General features: G+C 37.5%; 1 protein-coding gene across 2 annotated transcripts in view; it reads right to left on the minus strand.

The window, feature by feature from the left end:
* Positions 1-21,263, minus strand: part of EPHA3 (EPH receptor A3) — a 230,290-nt gene that overhangs the window by 13,332 nt on the left and 195,695 nt on the right. For both annotated transcript variants that reach the window (XM_085304912.1, XM_085304911.1), the window contains exons 12-15: positions 19,275-19,336; positions 16,796-17,005; positions 8,514-8,663; positions 6,345-6,538 (exon numbers count right to left, since the gene is read on the minus strand). In XM_085304912.1, the coding sequence (XP_085161038.1) occupies positions 6,345-6,538; positions 8,514-8,663; positions 16,796-17,005; positions 19,275-19,336 (616 nt within the window). The remainder of the gene's footprint in view (positions 1-6,344; positions 6,539-8,513; positions 8,664-16,795; positions 17,006-19,274; positions 19,337-21,263) is intronic.

The raw sequence follows: 21,263 nt of genomic DNA on the forward strand, positions 1-21,263 counted from the left end.
TAATTGACATTCATAAACACAAAGAATGAATTTTGGTTGCATATTCATTGGTAWAAATGAAGAATAATTGGACTGAGCTCCATGAAGTACCTCTGTATTTACACTCRTGTTCTGGAAAGCAGGTATTTGGCCTTAAATTTTATTTAACTACTTCCCACAGAAAAGGTTTGTAGTTAGCAAGGATGATGGTCTTCATTTTSAAAGTAGTGTAATTATATTTTAGCTTTTCATATTATAATCTTTTCAGAAATCCTTTAATAAACTGCAAATAAAAGGCAGGCATGTAACTTTTGCGATTAGTAACTTGTATTATGCTATCCAGAGAAGACTAGTGGACTAAAATGAGTATTTTGTAATTACAAAATAAAGTATTGCTTCAGTAGTTTCTACGTGTAAGAACAGAGATTCAAATTTTAACCCTTTAAAAATATCTTAATCCCAAGGACTGACTGGAAATTAGTTAGACTGGCTGATGCTGTCTGCTGGAGTGTGGAGAGAGGACTCTGCAAAGTGCAAGAAGGTCAGCCTTGGGTTCAGTCTATATTTATGAAATCAAGTAGCTTTCTTGAAGCTTACTGGCTTTRCTGAACAAGCTCTGTCTTTTCTATATACTAAAGGTAGCTCCATRTCAGGCGAAATAGACGTTGAACTCTATTAATTGGTTAACTTGCAAGTAACACCTTCATCTTCAAATATTTGGGGCAAGATTTCTAATTAATCCTCCTGTGAGGATGGTAACTTAAATTTTACGGATGGTCAGAAATGTTAGGTAAACATAATAATCATTTTAAAAGCTCTTATAAAACATATRGATTTGAAGTGGATGATGTTTTGACATTGTCCAAAATAAAAGGAAGGCTAACTGATTTTGTAAAAAACTTGATAACTGCATTTCCAAACAGAAAACTGATTCACAAAYGTGTTTCCAACCACTCTACTGGTATCTTCCTAAGAAAGTAGTCAGAAATCACCRGTTAATTTTACAAAATTACCTGAAAGCAGTAAAACATGATAACGACTTTCCATGTTAGATGTTTGGCATAGATATGAACTGAGAATGAAGATATTAAAGGAAGAATGCGTCATTAAAATCCCCTTCCTCATAGATCCTCTTCTCAATTTGCAATGCAAAATAAGTAGCAATTTTCAGYGAAGACCCAACGAAACTAACAAACTTGTCAGCTGTTAACTTGGAGCAGCTCATAAAATAATGACTTTTTTTTTTAAGAAGGAAGACAGTTGTTTGCTTTCTGCATTTTATATATGAGACAAATACTTGCAATTCTTGTACTTAAATATAGTTATTAATAAACCTATGAGCATAAGAAAAGGTTACCAATTATTTAATAARGAAACATCCTGAATTGTCAGGTGGTTCCAATACAAGTCCTTTCTAACARTCTTAAGTATATGTTTATGGTATAAAGGACGGGGTAATACTTGACATCATCTTTCACTTTATCAAAAGGTTAGAGAAACAACAGTACAAACACAGAAGCAGACCGATTTTTTTGTGCGAATTCCTTCCCAATTTTGAAACCAACCACAGAGCTGGCAGAAATTCAGAATTTTTGAAAATTATGTTTGAATTAGAACATTTTTTAACTTTTTCAAAAGTTCTTTTTTTGGCAGCTGTTGTGGATTAACTTTGTTATTCCTATTTTAGCAGGTTCAAAATGACTACGTGATTTTTGCCCCACCTGCACCACAGATGTGAAGCAAACACAGTGCCATGTTCACCAGGMCAACAATTGGAAAGCTCCAATATTACTCACGTTGCCTGAATCCCATTTCAGAACCCTGATACCTAAAAGTCACACTATCCTCCAACAGCATAAGCCACTTTGGGATATAAATGCTTTAAACATATTTTTAATTATACACTATGTTTTAGACRTATTTTTTCAGATGTCTGCGTATGACAGAGTAAGATGCATATATCTAAAATGACAATATACAGACACTGTGCCTCTAGAGAGTCATCTTACATATAACAGAGAAATGTTTTGCTCAGAAGCTAACCAGAAATAAGTGACCAAAAAGGAAACAAAGTATTAATGAATCCATTTCAGATTTGTAGTGTATAAAAAGATTTTCGGTTGTATGACTCTTGGGTTACCTTTTTTTTTTTTTTTTGCACAAATGAAACAAGAACTGAGAAACCCTTCCAGATCACAGCTTCACCAACTGGTTAGCAGGCAGGTGAAGTGATTCTGTCTCTGCTATTAAAGATTAGAAAACTTTCCATCTGCTTTGTGTCTGAATGAAATGTTCACAAATGTGAGGTAATACACAATGGACTAAAAAATAATAAGCTCAAGTAGGAAAATAATGAAACTGATCAAAACTGGAAGAACTATGAACTCACTTCCACCCTAAAAATATCCAAACAACCTACCGACTCAGTTACAAAAACGAATAGGTAACAAGAAAGAACAGCAAGACATAAATCAAAGAAAAATATGATGAGGTTAAGCTTAGCAAACTTTATGACTTATACAACTTGATGTGTACTGAATTCTATATCTACAGCCCTTTACAGAGCTAGAAATATACTCAAGACAACCTAAAGGACATAAAACACCCAAGAGCCTAAAACTAGTGTAGGCTTTGTTAGAAAGGCCTCAAGGTGGCCGCCTAATTAAAAAATGAACTTTGACAGCTAAAAAAAAATCAACCATAATCTCTGTACTTTACAAGGAATAGGAAAGGAATTTTCATGTGAATTAGAGATGAGGCACAACACCAGAAAGGTATTATGAAACATTTTTTATGCTAAAGTTACARAAAAAGTTTTGCTGAGGTAAGGTGGACAAGCATGTAGAAAAATTTGCAAAGAGAAGGTCTATTAGGATAAAAAGTCCCTCTAGGTATCAAGAAATKATTAGATGCCAAGGTGTGGCTAGAAGAGGCAGAAAACTGAAAAGGAAATACAACATTGAAAGCTTTGACTCCTCTCCCATATTCCTATAAGATATTACTATAAAAAATGCTCAGGTTATGGCCTTTGAAAAAGAAATACAATCAGGCACATCCTTCAGTTAAATTYAGCTCAACATAATGTAACAGAGGACAGGGATATCTTATGCACCTCCAAAAATGTGCTTTTAAATAGGATATAAGATCACTGTGACTACTTTAAACTAATGTTAGCTCTGATATCTGTAAGAAGAGACAGGCTTTGCATCTGAAGCAGAAATCATCAGATTAAACATTTTTCCTGACCAAGTATATTTTGAACACCTCTGAACACATGTTGAGGATGAAGCCCTAGCATTCTTTCAGTAGCAGGACAGAACAGGGCTGAGGAGACCTCTGCAGCTTAGGTTATTTACTTATTATGGGTATGGGGAGAGGTGCTGTGGGAGTACTTCAGCCTCAAATAACAACTGAGAGTAGCTGTCTGAGATGATGTAATCCACTGAGCCCTCTGGGTCGAGCAAAGTACTTACTGCACAGGGCTTTACAGTGATGTCTGTCCCTCTCAGGATGCTGATGGTAAAAAGAAATCTGCTTGGAAGCTGATTGTACAATCTTTTCCTTAGGAGCTGCCCTGACTCCCTGYCCTTCCGTATCAGTTGCCTGTTCTGGCACATATTTCTACAGCAAGACGCAAGCCTGTCTGAAGCCTAGCTTCTTATTTTTCTCTGCCATCCTTTATGCAAGGCAATGCTGCACGTCCGGGATTCAGTCCCAGGCTAGGAGACCTACAGGCTCCTGCTGTAGAAGTAGGACAAGTTACCRGACAGAAGTGTCACTGCAAGACACAAAGTGAGTGAAGGTGGCTGCAGCTTTTATAACCACAGCTGAGGTCTGGGATTAGTCAGTTTTGGCAGTGGTCGCATGGGGTGATCATGGATTTCCAAATCTACACAGGGCTTCCCAGCACTAAGCTGTCACATCTAATTCTTAGTCATACGCAAGTTTAAGATGGCTTTGGTAGCTCTGCAGACACTGACAGGGAGAGACTGAGATGCAGAGACCACCGATCAGATTTCCTGAACTGCAACAGATGCCTTCCCAGCGGGGAAGGGCTTTGGCTCACCTCATCTGCCAGCACCCAGGGCCCCAGGCCTTGCTAGGGTGCTCCCCGAACAGACCCCAGGGTCCCCAGGTCTGTTACTGAGGGGTGAGGAGCTGCAGAGAAGGAAGGAGACGGAACTGCTTGGGAATGCAAGGGATGCCAAAGATGAAGCAGGGGAAAGGGGAAAAGTAACGGGGAGGAAGGGAAGAAAATAAAAATCTCCTTTAACATCCCAGCTACTCAGAAAGGCACTCCACATCTAAGCTAAATTGACAACTGTCTTAGAGGTCACCCCAAGCAGCGGTGAAAAGTCCCCTACAGTGTTAGCAGCCTCCTTCCCCTCTTCTCTCCCCAYGCCGTGCCATGAGCAGAGTGCAGAACATCAGGATAGGGAAGTGAGAGCCTGTGTTGCTCCTGCCAGTAAATCACGTAATGAAATAGGAGCAGGGAGAGCAAGAGAGAAAGAGAGGAGAGAGCAAGGCTGCATTTTGCTGCTGCTGAGCAGAAGCTAACAGGTGCAAAACAAGACTCAAACTGAATGTGTTCCCCATGAGAGGATATCAGCTTTTACTGCATGAACGGATGGTTCTGCATTGTTTTCAGCTCTGCTGGGGATCAACTCCCTAATTACAAAGACAAAACCCRTGGAAATTTTGCTTTTGTTTGAAATGTAAAATAGGCATGCACTGATTTCTACAGTCAAAAACCAAACACAATACATGATACTCATGATTCCCAACTCCACTGTTCAGTAGACCACTTCAGTATATCCCTGCAAGGTGATTATTTGCATGAGTCCTTTGTCAAATGGCAATGCAAGATGTTTAGAAGAAACAAGCTTGACTAAGAAGTTAATGCGTAAACAACTTTGTCTTTTTTCTAGCTAATCACCTGGTAGGTAACAGTAATAACTGTCCTGGTAAGCACTTTGGTTAACTGTTTGTTAAATACTCACCAATCAAATTATTACGACACAATTACTGTGCAAGCATTCTTCCCTCATTATATATATTTTAATAGCAAAGCCCATTAGTATGGCAGCATTCCTTTTCCCTGGAAGAGGGAARTCTCTGGAGCAACAGCAGGAGGTTACTAGACTAGTCAGCCTCTACCTCAGGAGGCAACATAATGCCAGGGGCCAGGGAAAAGATGGCAAAGTCCCTGTTACCTGCACAGCAGGCTGCAGTATCAGTGCAGTTCTCCAAGCTGCACTGCCTTAGCTCCAGTTCCCTTTTTGTGTTTTCCCATTAGACTGCTGTGTTGAGGAGTGTGATTTATTAGAAGTAAAGGTCYGAGAAGTATATTTTGCTGTGTTCATTTTTAAAGCTTGCCTCATGTCAGACTCTGGTTTCTTGCCCCTGGAAGCAGCCCTCCAAGACCTGGGTCTGACACAGCACAGAAGCACAGTACATCACTCACTGACTGACTGTTTTGCAGATGAAAGGTTTTTCACTGTATTTATGCTAAAAATAATTTTACATCTTTTCAGATCACTTCAGTAGGAGTATGACATTTTCTGCATTATATAAACTAATTCACTTACACCCTACTTAACCAAAGCTCTTATTTCACTACATTCTCATTATGCCTTTAGGTGTCAACACATTCTTCAGTTACTCCCTCTCAGTGAGATAATGCTTGTCTCATCACAGTGATGTTCCAGAGTGTTTGAATAAACAGGATTATAAATGAATGTTTTAATGCAATTAGGAATATTACAGGAGTTGGAAATTAATTCCTAGTTAAGGCACTGATCTAACAGAAAATGTAGGTGTCTTTTTAGGTATGTAAGAACTATTCAAGATGAAAAGATTATTCATATGATTAMAGTTAAGGTGATTTGTCAGAGCAGAGTGCAAGAGTGTACGATACAGAATATATGTATTTGGCCCCAATTCAGAAAGATACTTAGGAATATGACTTGCTTTAACCTACAAAACACTAAGTACTTATAACACCACATAGGTCCAGAGAAGGAAAAGGAAGATTACACGATGGCCAAATCACTCATCCATGTCTCTCTGGCAAACCTCTCCTCAATCTTATAACGGGTTTCACAAACCCAGCGTAACTGCTTTGCTGAATTTAAATAACTAATAATAAATCAGCAATAAAAATAATAACAATAATAAAGATAATAACATTAAATCTTTCTCCCATATGGACAGCCAGAAAGCTTTCTCTGGCCTTTAAGATTCCATATAGCTATGGTTAAAAGTTGACATGTAGATTAACAAAGTAAATAAATTCTAATTATGAAAGATGAAGARAACATAGACATTTATTAATGTTATATACAAAGTATGATCTACTATGTCACCTTGCCGCTGCATTGGTGATTATTTTCAGACTGCTGGGATTACGGATCAGTTTATCCAGGATGTTGACAATCTGCTCAAACTTGGGTCTGTTGTTTCTGTCTTTCTGCCAACAGTCCAGCATCAGCTGATACAAGGCAGCTGGGCAGTCCATGGGAGGTGGCAAGCGGTACCCTTCATCAACAGCCTTAATTACCTGCACAAGGATAAAAGTTTTTGAAAACTTCAAGGCACTTAAATCAACTTTTTCTTATCAATTCTGTGAACCACATTACCATGGACATTTTATGTTTAAACAAATGTGTTTATTCACTAATTGTCCTGCAGTGCAATGCTTCTGGTTTATCTGCAGAGTAAACCAGGCAGTAAATCAGGCATACACGAAGGGCTAAAGGAAAGTTAAGATATAATATGTGACTTTGAAGAAGGTGAAAGTAAAAAGCAATTCCGAAACTCATATTTGATTAAATTAAATCCATAAATAAAAGCTACAGGTAGTAAGCTGCTTGTTTAACTACGTCTAGCTTCAAAAGATCTTGAACATCACTTGACTAATCATCCTCAGCAGCACACGATTTCCAAAGCTTCTGGTGGATGGTTCACTCAGCAGAAAATAAACCTACCTTCTAACAGAAGATCCTGCACTCATAAATCAAAGGCCATGTAAAGGAATTTGGCTATTACTCATCTCACAGTGACAGAAAATATCTCAAAAACTTATTGCAAGGATAACCGTATACCTCCTACTGGTAGAGGTGGGCAGCACAGGCCCAATTCTTTTATTATTTGTTGAGGTGCTGGGTCAGTGAGTTCAAAACCATCATTTAACACAATAAAACTTAGCCTAGAATTTATATTATGAAGCTTTTTAATATACTAAAATTTCCTCTGTTTCACTACAGTATAAGTCTCTTGATCATTCTCATAGTAGCTACTGCACCTTGAGTAAGAAAAGAACTTATTCTAAGTAGAAAATGATAGAGCAATATTCTGTTAACCTTTCTGGTTTTCTGGATCAGTTAATTCCAAAGCAGAAAAAACTATTCTGAGTCAGAACAGGAATAGGAAAATATTCCTGGTTTAAACTGCCATGAAGCAAAAGCATGTAAGTAGTTTCATCTTTCCTGATTTCAATTATAATTTGAACAGCTATTAYGAAAGGCATTGCACTAGATTATCAACCTATGTAACACAAGTAATTAACCTCTGCCAACAGTACAGAAATGCTCACGATCAATTAAGAGAAAAACACAGCTTGCTGACTTGAGTTCCAGTGGTATTCATTTGAAAGTAGAAGTTTTCTTCTTTCTTATTTCTCTAATACAATGTAGTATGAAGAATGTCTGCCTATAATTATGTTACCAACTTTTAAAACTTAGTACGAGTAATGATATATAGTAAGCCTCAGGAAAATCTATGCGTATTAATGACTGTGCTTCAGAAAATCTAGTGCATAATTAACTCCTGTGGAATAAATCTAGGATTAATATGATAACAGAAAAAAAAACAGATATTAATAAAATTGTATTTGGAAAAATACTATGCTTCTAACAAAATATTTTTAAAAGATACAATAATTACTTGGATTGCAGACTTGGATAGTTTATCAGTGTAGCATAGCAGGCTGTATCAGAAGGCTTCTAAGCAACCCACTATACTTGTCTATGTTATTCATTGATTACTTCCAGGAGTATTTTGGTTTCATTAAAATCTTAGAAGAAAGCTTTGCTTCTCTTTTCCACAAGCTCCAAGAGCAATTTATTCTGTGAATTTGGCATTTATGGAAAACTTCTACAGAATATTAGAGAAGTGGAACCAAAGGGGATCACAGAAATTTAAGGAGGGAGTTTCTAACAATAAGCTAAGGAATGTAAAAGGGACTGACATCATTGCAGTAGAATTTTTGAATCATCCAACAGAAAACCACCAGAGTGATAAATTTTCTAATACATTCCTCGAGAGGTCCAAAATATCCTGCTAAAAAACATGTTAACTTTTCATTAAGTTCATTAGGACTTTTACCTGACCAGGGAGATTTGGAAATTTTCATTTCTACATCCTACTCAATGTCAATGTCAAAAACTCTGAGCCACCTGGTTTCATTATGCTTCACTTCCTTTCACAGCTTGATCCTTTATTTGAGAACATAACTCAGATAACAATATACTCACATCCTGGTTGGACATTTCCCAGTATGGTCTCTCTCCGTAAGACATCACCTCCCAGAGAACAATCCCATAGCTCCACGCATCACTGGCTGATGTAAACTTGCGATATGCAATGGCTTCTGGTGATGTCCATCGGATAGGAATCTTACCACCCTAAGAGCAAAACAAAATAAAAAAAGTCCATTTGATTGTAATACAATGAATATGATTTTGTATCATTATATTAAATGAAGCTTTGAGATTATCATTATATTCAGCTAATAAACAGCTGAAGCTGGAAAATGCTATTACCACTTGTCAAGAAAGCATCTTATATATTACATAGAGTGAAACATATGTACAGAGATATTCTGAAGATCTGACACAAAACTGTAGCTATTTGAGGTACCTTTGAAACCATCATTATTCTAGCATCTGATCATACACCTATCCTCACAATAACCTGTGTAGGAAGACCTGAATAATCAGCAAGAGCTAAAAACATAAAGATACTAAGGCATTGCCTACACTTCCAAAAGGAGTGCAGCTGCACTGAGAGTTTGTATACACTCACTAGCTTTAGCTTAACTTGCCTGGTTAACAACAGAAACGTRGACATTAGTGTTCATTGGAAATCTAAACAGAGCCCACACTGGAGCCTAAGCATCCTCAGTATTCACAGTTACTATTGCACAAGTGAGCTTAAATATAGGCAACACAGACAAGCTCTCCTCAGGTTGCATTTCAGGTCTCCAAAATGCAGGTAGAACATGTCTTAGAAGATTGGCTGAGGTCAAAGAGGAAATCAGTCTCAGCATGTGGTTTTTATGGATCTCATTCTGTTCAGTAGATTCACTACCTTAACCAAGAGACAAACCTTCACCTCACACACAACCCTCAAAATTAGCCAAACATTGGGTCTCCACATTACTTCTGGACCAATGGATAACCATTGGACATAAAAAATTAATAGCTGTAATCGAGACCATTGTTTTAACACAGAAGCCAGACTGGGGACCCTGATGTCTCTTTCTTTCAAACTTAAAAATCTGTAACAAGATGTCCTTTAGTTAGAAAAAGTACATCATATTTTCTGTTCATTTTAGTTTGACTCGTAATTCCCAGCTCTGCTGTATAACAGTACAAAGATCATAAAAATGAATTTATTTATCCCATACTCCACTGAGAAACCGTACTACACTCATCTTACAAATGTTCAGAGTCATTCAATAGGTCCAAGGCACAGCTAAGAACTAAGCAAAGCTCTCCTATGTCCCAGCATTTTAACAACAAATCCATTCACATTTTAAATGTGGGAATGATAAGGAAATCAATCTCACCTTTTCAGTTTTTTTATATATACGTGTATATATATATGTACATGTAAAAATCTATAAAAATAATCTATAAAAAACTATATTACATACAGATTTCAGTTTGATTTGCTCTTCTCTGATGGGTCACACAATAAAAAGGGCAAATAGTTAGGTAAAAAGTACAGTGTAAGTTTATAAAATTCCACCACCAGACTAAAAAAAGCTTCCAAATTAAACATATCCTGATCCTGCAAGCTTAGAAGTCTTAGGAGACAAGACTCGTAACACACCTGAAAGATCTATAAACATGCGTGCTGGCAGCCCAAGGGAGAGTGAACTCAAGAAGCACGAACATTAGAGAGAGGTGCAGCCCCCTTCAAAGCACAAATCTGTGGACGGTTTGCTCACACGCCCCAGATGATTTCAACTGTCAGGATAAAATTGCTTCTATGCTACGGGAGACTGTCGTGATGTGTGTACGTCAGGAAATGAACCTGTAGCTTGTGGGGCCTCTGAAGGGTGGAGTGCTGGGCCACCGGTGGGAAGTGCCATGGAAGGGGCGCGCCAGTGGGGGCTCTGCAGCTAGCTGAGTGTCCTATGTGGTCCTGAGGGCGAGCGTGTCCAGCTAGTCAGCAAGGGCCACAGGAAGAGTTAAGCAGTGCAGTCTGGCCTGACGGGGGAAATTTCCACTTCCCAGTCAAGTGGCAATGGAAAGGAGGGAACTGTTGATCCTTGCCGCCCTTGTCTAAGGCAGCAGCGTGAACTCCAGACAATGCCCGAGCTTCACGTATCACTTCTGCTGATGCCTCCATTTGTGCCTGAAGGCATCAGTATTGCTGGAAAAGAAACTGACTGTGAGTCTGATTCAAAAGAAACTGAGATACTAAGTGTTGTCAGTGGATTCATGCAACGTAACCACATTGTGTTTCACTCTCCAGTAATTATGTTAGCTATACTTTGAATAGAGAGATGGCAGAACACAAACTTACTAGGTAYCACATTAAAAAGTCCTTGAGGCAGTGAGTAGTTACATTGTTTTTCTTATGTCAGCATAATGACTAGTTCTGTGAAATAGAAAGGTTGTTTTGGAGTATTCAGAATCTTACTCTCCAAAACCTGGATTTCCCTGAATAATAAGGCTCACTTTTTAAATTTCGTGTTGAGATACAAASATGGAACCCTCCTTGCTGAACCCTAGAGAAATAATTGCCAGACGCTGCAGCATGGAAAAATGTGCTTAGGGCTAGAACACAAGTACTTTATGCAAGGTCAGGAAATAATATATTTGATATATAGCTCCTTGCCTATATCATCTTACGGAAAAAGTCATTTATACAATTGGAAAAATACAGTTATACAAAATGACATTAGTCTCTTAACATTTAGGCCTGCTTTATTACAGGATAAGGAAGATTATAAAATTAATGAAATGAAGTTCCTTCTGTTTTGTTTTAGGAAAAAAATGAAGATGCGTCAACCCTAGATTCCATTAAAAAAAGAATCTTCTCTTTGCTATGTATCAACTGTAAGTCTGTACAGATACATGTAGCATTACCATAAACAAGAGTAAAATAAGGAGAGTATGAAAACATACCTAAAAAAACCCTGTTGGAGTAGACTGTAAAACTATAATTTTGCTCTTCTGCTCCCCAATTTGTCATAAAAATGATAATCTTTACATTTAAAAGGGGACTTTGTTGTCTCATTTTATGAATAATCTAGGAATGAGAACAGCAAGTAACTAAGTTCTAGAGAATATTTTGTAGACAAATAAGCATTTTAATGTAAAAACAATTCTGCCATAAAGAGTAATGCAACACTAGCACATTTTAGCAGATGTCCAAATATCAATAAATACAGAAAATCTGAAGAATCATAGCAATGATGCATAGCAAAGAAGCAGAGCATAGGTTTTCCATCACTATCAGCTTTGAAAACTATAAGGCTTACCATAATTAAAAAGGCTATTTTGAAACTCCAAAAACATATGTGATCATTCAGCATAAAAAAATTCTTTCTTGCATCTCGCTCTACCATTTTAAAGAAATACATATCTCATTTGAACGCATGCATCACTTCTTCAATTTTCTGACTTGCAAGGATCTTACATCGTAAAATTAACCTTTGCATAAATGAAACCAAACATTTTCTCCTAGACTATAGAGTTAGAGCTGGGAAAACTAAGCTCTCATACTTCGTTTCTTTGTTTGTCTCTTGGTTGTTAACCCTTTTTCCCTGTTTATTTGTATTTAAAATGAGTATAATGATACTTACTGCATAAAGTGTTATGATGAAAATGCTAAGAAAAGCCTACATATATTTTATTATTATATATTATTTGTCCATTAGACTTTCATGTAACGGAGGCTACTCTATCCTGATGTTTCTGTTGCTCATCCTCCACCAGAAAATTTGAAACGCTGACTAATATTATTGGCTGGTATTACTGGGCTCCTACCCTTCAAAATTAGGTCTATCAGGGCAACATACAACATGCAACACTGACTTGTTAAATGAAAAGACATTATAGCTATGCCCAGGAAGAAGGTTTGCCCAAATGCATTTGATATAGTTTTATACAGAAAAATCTGTGTGCATTTATCATTATCTAGAGGTGTTATTTTTACTGATTATTTTCTGAAGATAAATACTGGCTTTATGTATTTTTGTCATGGTCTCCCTTTAAGGATCTTTTCATCACAAAGCCAGATAAGCTCTCTGAACTTGAGCAGTAAAAAGGTATTAATATTAGAAGTCGTAGGAGTTCCTTATTGCAGCTCAAAATCCCAAGCAGTCTAGGTCAGAGAGACACTCTTGGGGTTTAAAATTAGCGAGCCAGCAGTAACTAAAGGTTTTATCTGTTGTAGATGGAGCTGTGATTCCTACAGTATCTGATTGTTCAGCATAATTCACTAAAGCCAATGAAGTCTTCAATTTATTTCTAGCATGCCTGGCAGTATAGCACAGGGCATCTGTTTCCAGGCCTTAACAGCCCATTCCCAAATTCTGATTTATGATCTGATACTAACTGACTACCACAAGCACCTAGCCACAGGCCTGGGAAGAAGAGAATCAAGAAAAATGGATGCTAACAGAAAAAATAGAAGAACTTTGCAGAGAAACCTGAAGGCAAAATTCTGACATTCATTCAGTACATGGGGACTTAAGCTTAGTTCAGGTCATGTCTTACTGGTACACAGTAAGATGGTTTCACCTGAGTAACATCAACATGACTTATCCTCATAAGGACTTGAAAATTACCTGAATCTCCTTATGCATCCCTATTAGTGACTATTTTGGCTTGAAATTATCTCCCTCTCAAGTGGTAAATGATAATACAGCACTACTTCTTGCCCAGGTGCTTATCAGGCAAAAGAAGTGAGTTCGGGTTTTTTTTTTTGTTTGTTTGTTTTGTTCTTTGTTTTTCTCCTGCACCCTTCAATTCATTCATACTGTATTGCGGCATTTTTGCCTATATAAGAAATGAGTTAACTGCAATAAATTTCCATTGAGCAGATGAATAGTTGCAATGGCATATGCATAAAAGAAAGGAACTTCTTCAGTAGAGCATGTTCCTTTGGCATGCAAAAGAGCAGCACCCTTCCACACACTCCCTGCTCTGTTATGGTTACCTGAGGACACAGGTTAACAGGGTATTTATCTTCATAGCACAATATTTTTTAAAGTGATGTAGATTTAATGAGAACTGCATACAAATACATTAACTGGACAGTGTTTTACATTTAAATGTCATAAACATCAGTAATGTGTGCTGGTGTATGTGCTTAAACTGCTGAAATTCATCTAGTAATTACTAGAAATACTATGCTTTTGAGTGACATGATTACAGTTCTTCTGTACGTGTGATCGCTTAAATTAATTTCCAGTTCATACTGTGTGATTAGTCCACCCACTTGGCATATGGACATCTAAAAATAGTAAGAATTTTTTTAAAAATCAAATTGACAGTGACGATTTTAATACATCCTTGGTCTTTCAATTGAAAGTGAGCAGGTACGGAGGACATAGATAATTACATTACCTCCCCTCCAGCATAAAGTCTTAGTAAAAAAAAAAAAAAAATCCAAACATTTAGTCTGCCTGATTCACGTGCCAAGTTCTACTTTTATAAGCAGGCAGACCATAAGCTGCTGAAGGCCTTCTGTGGTATCAGTGACAGTAATCCAGGAGTTAAAAAATGACCCTGTCAGCAAGCAAAGTTTTGTTTCAGTTCCTGGTTTCTTGCATTTCACACATTTGTGATGTGATCACAGAAATCACACCTGTGATCTTTGTATCATGCTTCAGAGCCCTTGTACCATAGCACGTACATCACTGTTTATTCACTTCTTTTGTGAACCCTGTGAGGTTTGTTTTAAAAAGCTAGTTTTCTGTTTACCTTTTGCAGGAAATTAGACTTGTCCAATGCTGTATTTGGGGATTTTAATTATCTGAGCATCTCCCTGCAGCAGTATGCATATATACCATAAATGCCAGATGGAGTTTACTCAGTACAGATGAATACACTTTACAAAATGGTTTCTTTCCATCTGATTTCATTATCTAAATGTAAATAAGCAGGTAGGCTTAGAAAATAGGTGGCAGGAGGAGGACAGGACAACAACTTCAACAGTGCACTTGGCCAAAGCAAATTTACATGTAACTCTGGCCAGAAACATTGATATTCTATAAATCTTGGTTCACTCTAGCCCTCCTGGGAGATAAATCATTTACATGCATTTCATTTGCAGGGAAGTCCACTTCCTTTAGAAAGCTGCACACTACGCAGTTTGATGGGCTGCTACCTTTTCTTGCTATGCAACTTTCTTGTTTAAGTTAGCTGGGACTCAAAGGTATCCTCAGCTCTTACTATACTCCTCTAAATGCTCTTACCAAATTATAGATCAGTTTGCATGCTCAGATGTATTTTGGAGTAAGAGAAATTAACTTTTAATCCTGGCAACGGTATATCTGAGCAGAATATGAGGCAACCATGCAGCAAAGCTGGGAAAAACAAACAAACAAAAACAAAAGAAAGAGGCAGTTCTCACTCAGGGAGATAGTAACAGAAATGGCATGTGTAAGAAACAAGGGACATAGTTAAATATGGCATTTTTGGTGCTGTGAACCTATTAGTTGTATCCAATTTTGGATGTCATATTTAAGGAAGGTGTACCTAAGTTGAAAAGAATCTGAAGGAGGTCAGGAAGAATGGTAAGAGTCTGGAAAAATTATTTAGAAAAGAATGGCTGTGTGTGTTCGGGAAGAGCCAACAATTTCCATGCACCCAAGTGGCTGTTTTAAAGACCGATCACCCGCCTATGTGCAGTGATGCTAGGGCAAACAGCAATCACCTTAGCTTGCAGGCATAGATACTGAAGGAGTGAAGTTAAATATGAGACTAGATAAATCACACATCTGAAACTGTTTAGCTGGGAGACACTAACATCCATTTCTGTTACAAGAGTTTTTAAGAAGAGATTAGGCAAGTACATCTGACAGGTACATTTTTGGCTCAAAGAGAGGCAACAGACCTCTGTGATTGAACCACAGAAGATTTGCTCTTGAGGAATTCTYCATTTATATTATTATTTACCTATGAAAGCTGTACTTACTTACTTACTGATCATGAAAACTGCCTTCTCCTATTAAAGCCTCTTTATACTAACCATGAGAAATGTGCAGTCAGTTTTCAAAAATGGTATTCATTGCACATTTTTAAACACATGCCAAAGCTTATCAGAGGTCAAAGAAAGCCCAGCAAGGTGAATTAAAGAAGAGACCTGGTAAGCTATGAAGGCATGTCCCCTATACTTTCCTGGAAAACCCATATTAAGATTTTTCTGATCTGTTCTGTAATCTAATTTGCACAGTGGAGACTGGATGTACTAGGCATCATTGCAAATTTCACCTAAGATACTGGATATTAATGCCATTTTTTCCAAAGTTAATGAAGTGCACTTGCAATTGCATTAATGTGAACAAACAAACATAAACCCAGCAGAATGCTTAGACACACAAAGCTAAATAAATGTACACCTTGAAGGTTTTGACAACCAAACACAAAGATGTGTTATTCAAGTGAGAAGAGGTGGATCACAGTATATTTAATAGACAATGCAGCTTTTCCAAAAGGCTACTGACTAAGGCAGCACAGTGGCTTGAAGGTAGCTTTCCAGACAAGACGAAATCAAAAGAAGGGAAGCAGTCTACACTTTCAGTAGTTCCCTATCTGATAAAAGCTCTATCTTAGATAGGATGAAATAGTCAGAGGCATGACTCCTCCCTGATATCATGACATCTCCACCTTGTTTCTGTGTACATTTTATCAAAAAGGAAAGCACAGAAAGCTTGCTTCTACTGTTAAAAAAGATACATTTTTTGTTTTAATCAAGCTTTTGCTCAATTAAAGGTACAGCAACACATATGACTGCTACCCTTTACAGAACAGTAGTATCCACATGCTTCAATCAAGACCTAAGTTCCATCATACTAGAAGATATGAAAAAGTAGATAGAAAAAAATTTTGTCTTACACAACTTGCAGTACAACTAGACAAGACATTGCGTAAGAAAATAATTTTCTACTGCCACTCCGCAGAGAGTGAGAGCTGAAGCATCAGCATGACAGAAAAACCTGCTCAAAGCACACATGAAATCTAACAGCACAGTGTATCAAAGCAGCCTTGATCACGGCATTCATTCCCTGATACACTTGGCAGGAAAAGACTGGGCCCTGAATTTTGCACGTTAAGAAAAAAATCTACAACAGAAACATTATTTTTTGCCTTCCGCCATCCTCTGAGATATTAATAAAAATAATGGCTGTACTGAGTTTATGATTTACAAATATCTCTGGCCTTGGAAGACCGGACAGCCTCTGTATCACAGAGCATGAGCTTCAGGGATTCCCTCCGACCTCAGACTAACTCGGTGATGTCAGAGTGACCGGCAATGATTTTAACAGGCAAAGATGAACACACGAACTCACCCTTGTTGTGTAAGCAGCTTCTGGGTCATCTTCCAAGACACGAGAGAGACCAAAGTCTGAGACTTTGCATACCAAGTTACTATTGATGAGGATATTACGAGCAGCTAGATCCCGATGGACATAACCCATGTCTGATAAGTATTTCATGCCAGATGCGATCCCTCGAAGCATGCCTACCAGCTGGATGACTGTGAACTGCGCATCGTGTTTCTGGAAAACATTTGAAATACAGCTTGAGAGACTGTCCATGTTCCTTCCCACACAGAATTTTTGCAAGTTCCTCAAGCGAAGAGCCTGTGAGTTGGAGATCATAATTGAAATGCCACATGAGGAAATACTTTGATCTGGGGAGAACAATCTCTGAATCAGCTGAGGGTAAAGGGAAAGATTTTTAATTCAGATAAAAATTCGTTTTCCTGTTCTTTCTCTCATTTGAATTTCAATTTGCTAGGTGGGACCTGTGTGAAAGTGGCACATAAATCTAAGTTGTGTGTGCTTCTGAGACTAGAGTGTCAGGACATAATGCAAACCAGCTTTCCTAAAAGGCCATATGAATTGCAAGTGAAAAAACCCAGCCTTAGCTAGCAGTCTAATGAAAATTTTCTATCACATAAGCATTTCTATAACAAAAGCAAACTTTCAAATTCCATCAAATTTTAAACTCATTCCTCAAAGTTTTCCACAACTTCACAAACACAAAATCCCTTTAACAAACTATGGATTTAGCCTAGAAACCAATAGTTGCATATATTTATAAATGTCTATCATCAGACAAATGTTTTAAATCTCCCAGCTCTTGCTAATGTTCTTTATTAGCATCTACCTTTGATACTGATATATGGATATGCAGATGACAAGGTAACAGCATGTCTTAGAACAGCTCTCAAATGAATCCCCCAGCGCTATAAATGTATCATCATAGGCAGCTCTCCAGCTTTTCCTGCTGTTTCTTCCAGAGTTTTATTAAATACATAGGAGTTGGCTCTGCCATGTGGTGTGAGCTCACATGCATTAGTCCACAAGACTGATTACATTCATTCTATCCTTGACTTATATACTTAGGGGCAATATTAGCTCTGTAAACATTAGATAAATATATGGCACAATGGTTGCTTAAAGAACCTGTCAGAATTCACTTTCATGAAGAAATTAATTATTATAGAAAATTCGTAACAGTTCCCTATTACGAAACGTTCTTTAACTAGAGCCAAAACAAGAGGATCTATATTGGCCATGAAAAAGATTTAGTTATAAATTAGAAGAAGGTTTCTAACCATGAAAGGAATGAGGTACTGAGCCTTTCAGTGGTAATGGGGAAAAGCACGATAATTAGTTTCGAAATGTATTTATAAATAGGGTTACATGGCCTGAGTTGCTTGTAATTTTAATGAGTCACAAGGTTCTTGTCCTGTGTTTCTGAGCAATGATAGTCAAATAAAAAAAAAAAAAACACACTCAAATGACTACGTTGAACAACTGTTTCATATAGTGAGAAATTATTCTCTTTTTCTGAGAGCTTTCTCCAAGGATTTTTAGCTTAAACAAAATGTATATCGTTCAGTACAGATATATTTCATTCAGATATACTGACACATTATTTATACGTATTTCACATGCTTCAATGGACATCATAACATATACAGTACATACTGAAACTAGAGTTGACAATATATCCCCTTTTGGGGCTAAACGTCTAGTTCAGTGTTATGAATTTGGGGGATAATGTCATTCAGCCGTGGCAGAACTAAAGCAGTCCCCCAGCCACAGCTGAGCTTGCCCTAACAAATTAAAATTAAACCAGTGTTTCTCCTCAGATGGGATTTCATTTCTGCCACGCTTCTTGTTTTGCCTCAAGTAAATCTTGGTGACACAAAGAGCGTTCAAATTTTTTTAGGCTTGTTACCAGCTCTGACAGAAAACAAAGATAAATCAACAAACGATATTGGTATGTCTAAGGTTGGGGACAGAAAACAGACTAATAAAGTTTGCTAGCAGGACATTTCAAACACCGAAAGGAATGGGGTTATTCCCTAAACTTTTCACATTTAAACTCTTGGCTCAGCATTATTAGTTTATTGTTAACATCTCCACAAATCCGTTCACTCTGAAAATCGCTTGATAAGACATATAGGCTGCCAAGAAATAAGCATAACAGCTTTACAGTAGTAATTCAGCCCTCAGAAAAACAATATTCTTTTCAGTGTGTCAGAATGATTTCTGTTTAAACACGTGGTATGTTAATAAACCTAACAATTTGTTTGGTTCATTTTGCAATAATACTGGTAAAAAGTCCAAATGGAATAGCAGATTTCTACGTGGCTTTCTGACCACATCGCAATACTTGCAAAACCAAATGGAAGTAATGGAATATCAAAGAACAGAGAGTTCATGATGAATCAGAGTAAGAGTGGCAGTAAAACTCATAACAAATTCAGAACAAGAGCCAGCCCTGTATCACACAGTTATCCATTGCGCTTACCCGTAGGAAGCTATCCAAGGAACCATTTTCCATATATTCAGTAACAATCATAACTGGTTTACCTGCAAATAGATTATAGAGGTCAAACATTTAAAATAAATACATGATGATGAGTAAAGATGGGTATTTCAGAAATCCCAAGGATAATTTTGCCTTTAAAAAGAAAACAAAAAAAAAAGATGTATGGACAAAAATAGCTCTGTTCACAATGTAACTGTGATTCCACTCATGTAAACAGGACCACAGTCACTTCAGCATACACTGATACGATTTTTCAGCAGCTCAAGTCTCAAAATGCAGGCAAATCTTCCCAAATTTTCAGTATACTAAGACTTAATCAGCAGATGCATCTAATGCTTGCATTTATGCAGTGAAGTAGGTATCGTCTGCCATGTGCTTGCCCCCAAGTTTCCTCATGCAATACAGAAGCAGCTGCAATCTATCTCAGTGGGTGCCCTGGTCTGGACAACAGAACCACGGAGCAGCGCTCTACCGCACAGACACGTTCGATACATTCCTCACATACTACGGTATGGGAGCGATTAAATAATTCAGTATATTACAACTGTCATCCAGGAGCCTATGTGAAACGCATTGGATTGTGGAGCTTCAGTATGTCTGATATGAGCTGGGGAAAACGTCTGGTGCTTGGTGTAAGGGTGGGAGGGAAAGCGCAGAATGAAAGTAAGACRGTGCACTGGGAAGAAAAGCAGACGCGTTCCTCTGCTGCGCGTTGTCCTGTTCCCAGGCAGCTCCAGCTCCCTGCGTGGCTGCGCAGCTGAAGACCACTGGTAACACACACCTCCCCTCCGGCCAAGCACAGCCCAGCTGTGGGCAGAATACGCTGCGCTTACGGGGCAGCAGAGCACTCACGGAAGAAGCAGCTCTGCATCCCTGAAAACCTCTAATTAAATATCTTTCAAAACTTGTCTGTGTAGATTCAGCACACGCTACAGTCAGATCAGTTTGCAAAACCATTCCTTCTACCTTAAGGTATTTTGTACCAAAGTGAAGATTTGTGTGCAGCTTCTATGTGCTAGAGAGAAAAGGATAAAAAAATTAATGCTCTTACAGTGAAGTTTCCAGACAAAGGTCATTGCCCTGCTAATATTTTACCATCATGTAGATTTTATTATTTCATAATATTTTCAAAACCTCTGTTTATTTTCTTTTTGTGGTGGAGAAAAATGTGTAAGGGCATGAAGTTATTTAAGAAGATGAATTATTATTTCACATATAACACAGGAAGACATGTGACAATAAAAATATGACAAAGACTTGTATAGCAGGCATGGTAATATTTTAGCTTGTAAAATTGAACAGCCTRAGGCTTAAAAGAGGTTCTTGGTCTAATTAAAAGCAAGAAAGCAATGGAAAAAAGCAAAATAAGTGGTAGCAACTTCTTTTTTTTTTCCCAGAAAATCTCCCTCACATTTTTCAGAAAATGTAATTTCCAACAAATACAAATTCTTACAAGAAAAAAAGTTAGATTTTTAAGAATTGGTTTCATATAATCAGGAGAAAATTCTCTGTCTTCTTGCATGGACTAATGGGCTAAAATACATTCCTTTTGCTGTGCAACTGATGCATTATATTGTTGGAGACACGCTAATGGGCAATGTAGTTCATCACCCACTAAACAGTGGTGACAAACTATTTATCCAAAACTTTAATCTTGAATTATTTAGGACATGGTACAGTTAAAAGATCRAAGAATGAAAGATCTCCCAAAATTTCTGTTCTGTTAGCAAGAAACATGCAGTCTAARAAAGAGTACTTAATTTACACTGTGTGTGCAACGTGATCTCAAAGGCATTTGTGGTAATTTACAGAAAACGATGCTGGATATTCAAAGTACAGTGTAGCATCCTAATAGGGCTACTCAAAATTTTATATGATAAATCCTTGTAGCTATGAAACTAGGAGACAGTATTAGTATTAGTATTAGTATTAGTTTGTACATGAGTATGCACAAACTCAGTCAATTTT

This window comes from Rhea americana, unplaced genomic scaffold, assembly GCF_003343005.1.
Source record: "Rhea americana isolate MKP2758 unplaced genomic scaffold, rheAme1 scaffold_213, whole genome shotgun sequence".
Lineage (NCBI taxonomy): Eukaryota > Metazoa > Chordata > Aves > Rheiformes > Rheidae > Rhea > Rhea americana.